Raw genomic sequence first — 12,304 nt, 5'->3', positions numbered from 1 at the left:
ACACACACACACACACACACACACACACACACACACACACACACACACACACACACACACACACACACACACACACACACACACACACACACACACACACACACACACACACACACACACACACACACACACACACACACACAACACAACACATATTGCTCCTCACTTCTGACTGGGGTGTAGCCCAATTGGCTAAGGGCACTTGTGAAAACGCACCACACACACATACACACACACGCATACACACACACACGCACTGACAGTCTGACACGCACATCCAGTCACCCGATCTGAGACTAGAGTCATATTTATACGACTTCTTGTTCCTTTGTCAGAAAAGCTAATCAAATGGCAAAAGTACTTTTTGATTGAATTAATTTTGTGTTCAATTCTCAGTATGCTTGTAGACTACAATAGTCAATTGTCGTTATTTTCATTGTAGTACAGTCATGTTCTAAAGACCTTGCTAAGGAGTGATTTATCTCGTTGTAAATTGAAATAGTTATGGACCACGCTGAAGACGATGATGGAGTTTTGGATAATTGGGACGATGCAGAGGACATGGAGGTAAAACGTGAAATTGTGAGAATTGGCAATTGCACTCGAGTATTGATCTGATTTGGATTATATCGGCTGTGCGAATTGCAATTTTCAAGGTGCTGGAGCGTCGCATGGATAAGAGAGTAGAGAAGCAGCGTAAAGAGGAACAGGCAAAATCAACAACAACGGCGGCCGAAGCAACGGCTGCGGACAATAGGTACATCTTCATGTTTTGACATTTGGGAACGAAATGAATGGTTTGGCTGAGAACTATTAATTTTTGTTTATAGAATCGTTTCCTAGAAAGGGAGCGATGACCTTTTTTCTCCCTTGGTGTTTGAAATGAAATACGAGCACGGGTTGTTTTCTAAAGTGCACAGGCTAGTTTTATTTCGCAAATAGGAGCCACCATGTTGCTACCTTGCTGGATCGTCATCGAGCATTCACATGGAATTGTACAGCAGTCGTACACGTACACATACAGTGCACACACGTACACATACAGTGCACACACGCCACACAGTACTTGCAGCGTACGTATTTTGCCACAACCCTCAATATTACTGATGGCATTGCAAGGATGCTGCCTTTGCATGCACGTACACATGCACGCGCGCACACGCACGTACACACACACACACACACACACACCTCAGACCTCAGACCTGCCCATCGCGGAAGCGATGATAGCGAACAGCTATGTTAGACATAGCAACTTGTGCTGGGATTACACCATTCAACAGCTTGCAAGGCTGATGAATTGACCGCCACTAATTTTAGCCTTACACACACACACACACACACACACACACACTCACACACACACACACACACACACACACACACACACTACGTGTGCTTGCTCACTGCCGAACTGGTCACGTGGGTCTCTCCGGGAGAGGGGGAGAGACGAAAAAGGAATCTTGGAAGGACGACTCATTTGGTTATTAACCCTTTTACGGTCTCACATTTGAAAATCGATCACCGGTGATCGATTTTTCAAACTATCGTAACTCAGTCAATTTTTTAGCAAATTCGAACATCTAAATATCTGGGTTGAAGAGAAAGCTCCAGGCTATCCGTAGGAACAATCGCCGAAGCGATAGAGTGAACGGCTGCGATGCTACGAAGCTCGCGATCTGCGTCACGGCTCATTTACGATTTGAGTGGGCGAGCTGGGTCTTGAGGACGGGTTTTTCCCTTTGCAGCTAGCTGTCACCATAGAGACACGGATTCAAATGAGAGTATGGACTCGCAGCACTCCTCACAAAAAATATGAGCTCGATGTAAGCAAGGAGAGGGAAATGGCTGTTGAATCTTGTTTCTCGTCGTGAATCAAGCACTGGGGCGATGTCGCTGCGCTGCAGCGCTGGATCCACGGCACGCTTGGTGTCGAATTGTAGCTCGGCGTGTTGCTCTTGTCCAGAGCTTTCCAGAGAGCCCAAAATCACGAAAATCAGCGAAGGGAAACTGAAGTTATGGATGAATCAAGGTACGAAATTGTTGAATTCTGTAAATAGCCTCATTTTGACTGGATTCTGAGACCGTGAAAGGGTTAAACCGCCCAACGGCCAACGCCCTGGAAATTCCCAAACTCTGGGTGGACTTGGTAATGATTCCACTTATGGGCTCACCACACCTCAGTAAGTGGGTGGGGACAAGGTGCAGAAAAAGGATTGACGTCATCAGGGTATCCGTCCCGGGATCCAACTGCAGTTACCCCTGCCCCCCCCCCCCCCCCCCCCCAGTGACGGTAAAACTAACTTTGTTACTTGCGACTAGTGTGGGTGGCTAAATCAGAGTAGATCGGATATAAGCTTCACAGGTATGTGTACATGTACTTCAAATAGAAAGTATATGAACCCTGACCCACGCACAGTCACACACACGTGCACACGGACGCATGCGTGCAACCTTGCAGTACACCAGTTACTCCAGACTGACGAAGCTGAATTGTAATATGCACCTCAGCTGGTGACAATCCTGACGTGGGTCACAAGAACATTTGTACTGCATGCTAGCTCTTTGCCAATTTGTCTTGTAAAATTTAGCCTAGTGAGCAGGAGGGACTACAAAAACTTTTATTTTATTTTTTGGTTTAGGCCAGGCTACAACCTCACCCGACTTTAACCGCTGCTAGTACATGCCAGCTTATGGTATTCCTTGATGCTCGTGATGAATATGAAGACAAGGAAGGGTTCCCATCTCAGCAGTACTCGCACCCTTCCATGACCTAAGCTAAGCTGTAGCTTCCGGCTTATCAAGTATAATGACCTTGTTGTCTTGGCGACACGCTCTTCACTTCTAGCAAGAGTACATGAAACCCAGAGTGTGCAGCTCGGATGGGTTGCTGTCACGGTAAAATTCCGGGGTTACATCATTTTAGTGATGTAGTGCGTACATGTACAAGTAGGATTCAAGCAGATCTCTTTCTGCCCAACTGCAGCTCAACTGTACGCACTACGCCACTTCCCGCGGCTTAGGTACCAACTATGATGTAACCCTGGAATTTTGCCGTGACAGACACCCATGCAGAAAAAGTCATAAGCTGCACATCATGTACTCTTGCTATTGTGGTAACTATATTCCTGACATGGCCAGTCTCTTTTCCAACCAAAAGAAAGGTCATTGTTGGAAAAAGCTTTTATTTATATAAATTAAAATTGTTGCATTCTGCCTTTGACTAGACTGGATTATCATTGTGTGTGTGTGTGTGTGTGTGTGTGTGTGTGTGTGTGTGTGTGTGTGTGTGTGTGTGTGTGTGTGTGTGTGTGTATGCATGCATGTGTATACACATACATGTGTGTACACGTGCATGTGTGCATGCATGTGTTTTTGACAACTTTTTGTGTTTGTGTCGCTGTTCTTCCTTGTACAGTATGTTTACACGCGATGGCCAGATCAGACAGCCCATACAGTTATCAGAAGAGCGCACACACTACACCCCACAGGTACTGGGGACATGCTGTGTGATTACATTGTGCTGCACTTGTGCATATTGACCATGGCATCTATGACCTGGGATTGGGGAGGGGGGTGTCATTCACATAACATTGTACAGGATTGTGCATTTAGCGTTGTGCCCCGGCTATTCACATATTCGTTGGACTATGATTGTAATGCTGCCATTTTTTGTCATTTTTGTCATGGCAACGTTTTCCTGAATGAACGTGTCCCATAGGTGGCTGTGCCGATATCCGGGACATCCAAACCTTTGGTTTAGTGTAGTACTGTATAGGTGTATAGGCTGATTTGCTAAAGCTTCTACATTCGACTGTATTGGTCCTGTAAGGAGTCTTCCACATCTGTGTTAGTGTGCGAGCTAGTGAGGAAGCTAGTGTAGGGCAGCAGTGGGGTATTTACCGTATTTCTGCTATTTCAGATTCGCATCCTTGGGTGATAGTTGATGTAACGCGAACCCGCGGCTAACGCTACTCTTTGTGTATGTGCGGGTGAAAACTGACGTCATGAATTCATCTGTTATGTTAGTGTGTGAAAACTGATGTCATGAATTCATCTTTTTATGTTAGTGTGTGAAAACTGATGTCATGTATTCATCTTTTTATGTCAGTGTGTGTATTACTGTAGTCACGTTCTATGCCTACGTGCATGTACGTGTATTGGGTGTTACCAAGGGTCCATAACCCCCAGAGTGTGCAACTCGTGATCCTTCTCAGCACAAATCAGTGCCGCAACGAAATCCAAACTTCATACGTCATGTAGTGAGTAGCTATGACGAAATGGGAAGTTTGGCCCGGACCTACTTCGCCCGTTTGCCCAATTTGGGGTCTTTCTTTACGAATCCACGGCCAGGTATTGTACGTAACACGCCTGGAAAGGCTCAAGTACACAAAGAATTATTTTAGAGTTTTCGAACAGTTTTCTCTTTTGAGTGTCTCTCCGATAAGAGAAGAACAATGGCCACTGTTGAGCCTAGAGCAAAGCGCTCCCCATTGTCGCCGGAGTGCAGTGTCTTTGTGGACGATATTCGTCAGTTTTTGCTCGATCTGGGCTCCTCATTTTCTTGCAAATCTATATCCATGCCTATTCTTGCTATCCCGGAGTCACGAACTCTCCCAATACAAGCTTTTCAGACAACGAGCAGAGAAACTCTCTTCAAATAAAAAAATTCTGTGACTGTGAAATCAAAGCCGTTCTGCTGACACTGCATAGCCCGTGGAGCAAACGTTTTACGTGACACTTCCGTGGCTTGCTTCAAAGCAACCTTCAACTTGGTACCCCCGCCGGATGTACCAGATATGCACATGGCCCCATCCGCCCATGCTTGCCCGGGGACCGGATGACGCAATGTTTGGATTTCGTTGCGCCAGACCCCAACCTGGAGTTGCACACTCTGGGGGGTTATGGACTCTTGGTGTTAGTGCAGTCATGTTCTATGCCTACGTGCATGTACGTGTATTGGGTATCACTGTGGTCATGTTCTATGCCTGTGTGCGTGTACTAGTATATGGTATGTGTATTTCTTTCATTTGTCCACTCAGATCCGTCTGTTAACACGACCTGAAGGACAACGTCCCGATGCAGCTACTGCTGCAGCAGCAGCCGCCGAGCAAAACCGTGCGCCCACGAAAACACTAGCGGAACGAGAGCAAGAATATGCTTTAGCCAGGTGAGGGTAACTTCGGGTTAGCCCTGCCCTGATGTGTGTGTGTGTGTTTAGTTTGGTGGGGACGTGCAAAGAAAGCATATTTGCGTGTCTGGTGTGATACGGAATCACGGCCATTCCGTTTCCCTGGACGCAGGAACACAATGGACGAGTTTTGTTTGTTTACATTTTTGTACAGGGCACCTTCTCTACATTTCAGGGTGACTTTCACCCTAGTACATGCGCATATGCACACACTGGCACCAGTATTATTATGCACCCAAGAAGGTGCAACGCTGCATATGGGGTCTCTGACGGCGAAAACTCATATCATGTGTTGCAAGTACATTTCTTACAGCATGTATGTACAGCGAAGGCCAGCGTGTGTGCAATCTGGTTATTTGCCATGATCATGTTGTGCGCAATCTGGTTATTTGCCATGATCATGTTGTGTGCAATCTGGTTATTTGCCATGATCATGTTGTGTGCAATCTGGTTATTTGCCATGATCATGTTGTGTGCAATCTGGTTATTTGCCATGATCATGTTGTGTGCAATCTGGTTATTTGCCATGATCATGTTGATGCCGCGCGTGCACTGAGTGGGTTTCTTTCGGGGAGTGCTATTTTTCTACTCTATTGCTCGCTAAAAGCAGGCTAGGTACGTACGACGTGTACACTGTACCATGCGATGTGAGTTTTCGCTCTGTGTGCGTGCGTGTTTATGTGTGTATATGTAGGGCAAGAATAATGGGTGATTCAGCTAACAACACTACCAACTCTACATCACCATCGACAAAGAAATCAGCGCCTCATCGGTAACACTGGTATGTGCAGTGATGCGCTCCAGAATTGTGTGTGTTTTTTGTTGAATATATACCTTGCTAGCACTTAGTTTGGGGCAGAGTGCGTTTGAACTCGCGTGTCTTTGTCCTAAGTCAAATTAATGGTCTTTCCTATTGCCCAATGGTTGTCTTGAATCTAGGGTGCACAGCTGTCCAAACCCATAGGCTTTTTCTTTCATAATGGTGTGCTTGCGGGTGTGTCTGGTGATGGCCATGCTCTCTGCTCCTCTGCTACTACCTCAATCTCCTGCGTCTTTCTCTGCTCCAGTTCCTGTTCCTGCTCTCTCTCTCTCTCTCTCTCTGACTAAATGAATATACCTTGCTGCTTTTGTTCTGCTATGGGCTTGTGTCGGGAATAGGCACTTTTCTTCCAGGTAGCATCGATGTGGAAATTTTTTAATCACGCATTTAGGTCGTAGGAGCCAGTGCCTGCGTTGCTTCATGCTGCCCGCAAATGTAGTAATGTGCGTCTTGTCGTATTGTGCTGCTCGCCTTGTGGTATCTCTAACACACATGGGCACACATGTTCACAATTTCTTTCTAACTGGCTGCCCTGCGATTGTATTTTAATAATTTAAATTGCGCCATTTGCCATGCTCGTGTATATTTTTTCCCTTTCTCTATTCCCTCAACTAATGAATATGTCTCATGTTACTAGTATTTACAAGAACTTCTTCTCTTCTTGACTGCGCTGATATTTAATATTGATTTGCTACTGAAGTCTGCTAAATATCACCACACGTACACATGCATCCATTGGGCCATTTTGACTGTTGCTCTCAGCTACTGAACTAACTTTACGGGATTCTGTAGAACAGCTTGTTTTGGCGCCGTTTATATTTTGGCGATTATAGCGAAAGGAGTGTTTTGCCGCGCGACCCGCGCCAGTCAAACTTTTGCATGTACAACACACTCCTTGGCATCTTTTTTTAAATTCTGAAACTCGTAATCGCTAAAAGATGTCATCGGGAATATAGCTTTTTCAAAGACGCCGTTCCCGCCACCGCCCCCAGCGCTCACCCCGAGATTGTGGTCAACAGGTCGCATGTCAAAAGACTCAAAAGTCAAAACGCATTGAAAAGTATACGAAATCTGACAGGTTCGTCTCCACCAGCACTTGGAGCGATTCTGAAGCTTGTTCTTTTTCGCCCAAGCCATGGAAGGGCTTCCTGGCAACTTCTCTGACTCAACACGAGTGTCGGACATCAATTGGAGGCGCCATTCTACGGATTCTTTCACCTCCACGTATCCATTCCCATACAAAGTGAACATGAACTGGGCTTCGCCTGTTCACTAGCGATTCAAAAATTTCTCGCACGTGACCCCAAAAAGTGACTGTTGGTCCAACCTAGCTTGAAAAAGCTCTATTGGTCTAGATTCAGAAAACGCAAAAAATGTTACCAGCTAAAATTTGCCGTTCTACTGTAGGCTAATGTCACAATCCATTTTGTGTTTGCTTGTCCAATGTATTGAAAAGCATTCTCATGCTTCATATTGGCTGTTCTAAGGGCCAGATGCATGCCACGCTGTCTTCACTTCCTCGTGCAGCTACATGATCCATGGCACACTTTAGAGTAGGGCTGCAACGGGTAGGGGTTTGGCCGGCTAACGGGCTCGGGTATCTTTATCCGGATGGCACGGGTACTCTATCGGGTATTTTTTCGACATACTTTTGGAGTAGTTTGTACAGTGAGTGTGCATTTGCGCTACATGGAAAGTGTACAGCAAGCACATTACGGTGCCTTTTACATGCACCGTTGCAAAAACACTGTTCTCCATCTACCTGATCTGGTTCTCAGGAGCAGATTGCTACCCGAACACCCGATCTAATTACGGGTACTGTAAAGTCAGAAACTTTCGCTAGAGATTAGATTTCACTATTTTCGCGATCATCACACATTCGCGAATATAAATCACCGCAAACCTCTCCATACATTGATTGTAGACAGTACAAGATCCGACTGAAGAGATAGAATCGCAAACGCTTCTCATCGTGAACCATTGCACGCCGCGAAAGTTTGTCGCTTTACAGTACCCTACTATCTGATGACACCCTTACTTTGGAAAGTCAAACACAACGCTATGCCTGTGGTTTGGAGCCAACTTTCGTACAGAACTGAAGTTTGTGCGTCCAAAATGGAAGAGTTCGTGTCCAGTGTACTCGAACGAATCAAGCAAAACCGGGTGTGCTGGTATGAGAAATTATGTACTATTTTGGATTCTTTTGGCGCATGAGTAGAGGGCGTGATGCAGGCAAGTACTGAAGGAAACCCAAAAGTTGATAGCCAGGTTGCATACTCTTCTTGAGAGGCGATTTACACGACGGCAGGATTCATCCCGTGCGTGATGCTGCCATGGAGATTCAGTCACATGTACTCATATTTTGGCGCGAACGTATCCCGCGAGCTATTCCGGTATGGTTCAGGGACGGGGCTGGGGGGGGGGGGGTGTGCATACCGTGGCATTCCGTGGACTGTTTCGTACTACAGGTGCTGTACAGTTGAACATCGATTATCCGCACATCGACTATCCGACCATTCGATTATCCGTAACAGTTTTTTTGGGCGCACGTGCCGTAGAGTACGCACTGTGCATGTAGTGAGCCATTCAAAAAATACGAAAATTTTGAAAAGTAAAAAGTAAAAAGGTCGTGCGGCTAGTAATAACCACTGAAAGTGTGTGAGTGACAGTTTTTTCTTATCCGGAACATTTGCCTTATCTGAACACCGCCTGACAGTTGTCTGCCCATAGGTGGTCGGATAATCGATGTTCAACTGTACGTGCATCCTGCCATGTGAATTGATTTTTGTTTTTTCCGTATCACCGCAAGCTCACGGGACCATGTGCTTCACTTCCCGGCGGGAAACACTGCTGTCTTGTAAATAAATCGCCTCTTATGGACTCTTGATAGTATTGTCATCATCTGATGATTGTCGACCCGGCATGAAACTCTGGCCCAGTCTGGGTTGTGACGTCATCTCGACATTCATTGCAATGAATTACCAGTATGTGGGACTCTTGATAGTAGAACATACAGTACGTGCCATACAGCAAGTTGTGCATCGCATGACTGTTACCATGGTTACCATTGACATAACCTTACAATGTACATGTACAGTCTTGCTCAATGAAATCCAGTCGTGTCACTTTTAAAGTTAGCACCTATATTACACCATTTCGCAGCCCAGTGTTCGCAGGTCTAGGGCTGCGCAACGCCCGGCGTGTACTTGAGTGACACGGCTGGGTTTCATTGAGCACTGCACTGTACATCACGTGTCAATGATTATGATTGTACAGTCATGTAGTCAGGTTACATGTACAGTTGAACATCGATTATCCGACCACCTCTGGGCAGACAACTGTCAGGCGGTGTTCAGATAAGGCAAATGTTCCGGATAAGAAAAAACTGTCACTCACACACTTTCAGTGGTTATTACTAGCCGCACGACCTTTTTACTTTTCAAAATTTTCGTATTTTTTGAATGGCTCACTACATGCACAGTGCGTACTCTACGGCACGTGCGCCCAAAAAAACTGTTACGGATAATCGAATGGTCGGATAGTCGATGTGCGGATAATCGATGTTCAACTGTACATGCATGTCAATGATTATGTGAATGGCTCAAGACAAGAGCTGAAGTCTGAACTACAGTTGTATAGTATCATTCAGGATTGCTAGTAGCTGCTTCAAAGAAAAGCTCTCACCTCCGCTCAAGACCGCAACACTTGGTTCTTAACATTGTCAACAGATGCGATCAATTATGCGATTCCGTCATTATGAATAAAGGGGAAGTATACCCTGAAATCAATTTTTCACCAGTTGTAGTCTTCGGGGTGCTGAGTCGAATGGGCTTGGTCCGAGGAAGCTGAGACGCTCCCTTCCTCCTTTATTCCCAATCAATGGTATTGGTCCGAGGAAGCTGAGACGCTCCCCCTTCCTCCTTTATTCCCAACCGAACTCGCACACTTTCACCGAAACTGGGTGACTGCGCCCCATATAATTATGTAGATGGGGATTTGTATGCAAAAGTCACTAAAAGCGCCGTTTCCTTCTTATAAAAAAGCACGGACGACCGCGATTGGTCCATGCATTGTAGTCTTTTGGACGCTGAGTCGACTGGTTTTGGTCCAAAAGGCTGAAACGCAGCATTCAGCTCTTATTTCCAATCGAACACGGGTGAGTAAGCGGTCACGTGCTCATTCGTACACTAGTCACCTGGTCACCGTGCCTGCAGGCTACAACTTTTGTCACTCGAGTTGAACCTTTGAGTTGAACCTTGGTGTGAAAGTTGTAGCCTGCAGGCACGGTGACCAGGCGACTGGTGTACGCATGAGCACGTGACCGCTTACTCACCCGTGTTCGATTGGGAATAAGGGCTGAACCCTGCATCGCCGCCTCCAAAACCAGTCGACTCAGCGTCCAAAAGACTACAACATATGGACCAATTGCGGTCATCCGTGCTTTTATAAGAACGAAACGGCGCTTTTAGTGATATTTTGCATACAAATCCCCATCTAGTAGGGCGCAGTCACCCAGTTTCGGTGGAAATGGGCGAGTCCGATTGGGAATAAAGGAGGAAGGGAGCGTCTCAGCTTCCTCGATCGGACCAAGGCCCAGATGATTCGACTCAGCACCCCGAAGACTACAACTGGTGAACATTTGATTTTTGGGGTACTGGTATACATGTGCTTCCCCTTCACTTAAAGGGGAAATTAAGGCAAAAATTAAAATTTCACCAGTTGTAGTCTTCGGGGTGCTGAGTCGAATGGTCGTGGTCCGAGGAAGCTGAGACGCTCCCTTCCTACTTGAATCCCAATCGAACTCGCGCACTTCCACCGAAACTGGGTGACTGCGCCCTACTAGATGGGGATTTGTATGCAAAATGTCACTAAAAGCGCCATTTCGTTCTTACAAAAGCACGGATGACCGCGATTGGCCCATATGTTGTAGTCTTTTGAACGCTGAGTCGACTGGTTTTGGTCCGAAAAGGCTGCGATGCAGCGTTCCTCCTTTATTCCCAATCGAACATGGTTAAACAAGCGGTCACGTGCTCCTGCGTGCGCCAGTCACCTGGCCACCGTGCAGGGTACAACTTCCTAGCCTGTTTGACCTTTTTTGGGTGCAGTCCTGTCACTCGAGTTGAACCTTGGTGTGAAAGTTGGCGCCTGCTGGCGTGGTGACCAGGTGATTTGGGCACCCAGGAGCACGTGACCGCTTGTTCAACCATGTTCGATTGGGAATAAAGGAGGAACGCTGCATCGCAGCCTTTTCGGACCAAAACCAATCGACTCAGCGTCCAAAAGACTACAACATATGGGCCAATCGCGGTCATCCATGCTTTTATAAGAAGGAAATGGCGCTTTTAGTGACATTTTGCATACAAATCCCCATCTAGTAGGGCGCAGTCACCCAGTTCCGGTGGAAGTGCGCGAGTTCGATTGGGATTCAAGTAGGAAAGGAGCGTCTCAGCTTCCTCGGACCACGACCATTCGACTCAGCACCCCGAAGACTACAACTGGTGAAATTTTAATTTTTGCCTTAACTTCCCCTTTAAGCTTCAGTCACATGTGACATTTCACTACACTCTATACTTAAAAATTAAAAATAGTATGATAAAAAGGAGTAATCAGTTATGACAGTCCACAGCCACTTTCTTGCGAGCACCTCTTGCTGGCTAAACAATCATGGTAAATGTTGATAGACTAGACTGGTGACTGTCGTCAGTGTCACAGACCTACTTACATTATAAGTCCTTTACTTACCTGTCCCTGACTGCCTGAGTCCTGACTCTCGTAGTCGAGTCGTGCAGGTCTGCTTGACGGGTTTTACTGGTAGATCTACATGGTGTGGTGGTCATGATCACAAGACTCGAGTCTAGTTGTCTGTACTGTAGGTCTACTCGTCTGTGCATTCGGCTCCACCACGGTCGGTGCTCTACAGATTACAGTTTTTTTTACATTCACACATGACCATGTGATGACCCTGATGACTGTACAGCTACAGACTGACACTACATACAGACAGTCACAGTCTGATAATAAGACTGTCAGTCATACAATGAAGTACTCGTACATCCAGTGTATCCGCTCGTCGATACGATACAAGAAGTGTCGAGACTCGATCAGCCTGAAGGAGAAAAACACGCTGCAACGAAAAATTTATAGTCTCCTTGGCCTTGTCACGGCCATCTACCGGTATTCTCTTCATACATATCATACGGGTTGCCCCCGCAAAAATCTAAAAGAAATACGGTAGATCTACGCGCGTGCACGCATTATCATTGTTAGTGCTCGTACTCGTACACAGAAAATAA

The 12,304-nt window shown here is 46.2% G+C and overlaps 1 protein-coding gene across 1 annotated transcript; it reads left to right on the top strand.

Annotated features, from left to right (window-relative positions):
• Nucleotides 1–378: 378 nt before the first annotated feature.
• Nucleotides 379–6,742, top strand: LOC135817650 (SUZ domain-containing protein 1-like). Its single transcript, XM_065330876.1, has 5 exons — nucleotides 379–567; nucleotides 657–757; nucleotides 3,419–3,491; nucleotides 5,043–5,170; nucleotides 5,886–6,742. The coding sequence occupies exons 1-5, from the start codon at nucleotides 505–507 to the stop codon at nucleotides 5,965–5,967; spliced, it is 447 nt and encodes a 148-aa protein (XP_065186948.1). The 5' UTR covers nucleotides 379–504; the 3' UTR covers nucleotides 5,968–6,742.
• The last annotated feature ends 5,562 nt before the right edge of the window (nucleotides 6,743–12,304 follow it).

The sequence above is a fragment of the Sycon ciliatum genome, chromosome 5 (genome assembly GCF_964019385.1).
Source record: "Sycon ciliatum chromosome 5, ocSycCili1.1, whole genome shotgun sequence".
Lineage (NCBI taxonomy): Eukaryota > Metazoa > Porifera > Calcarea > Leucosolenida > Sycettidae > Sycon > Sycon ciliatum.
Note: the sequence above shows the minus strand (reverse complement) of the source record. Positions and strands in the feature narration are given on the sequence as shown.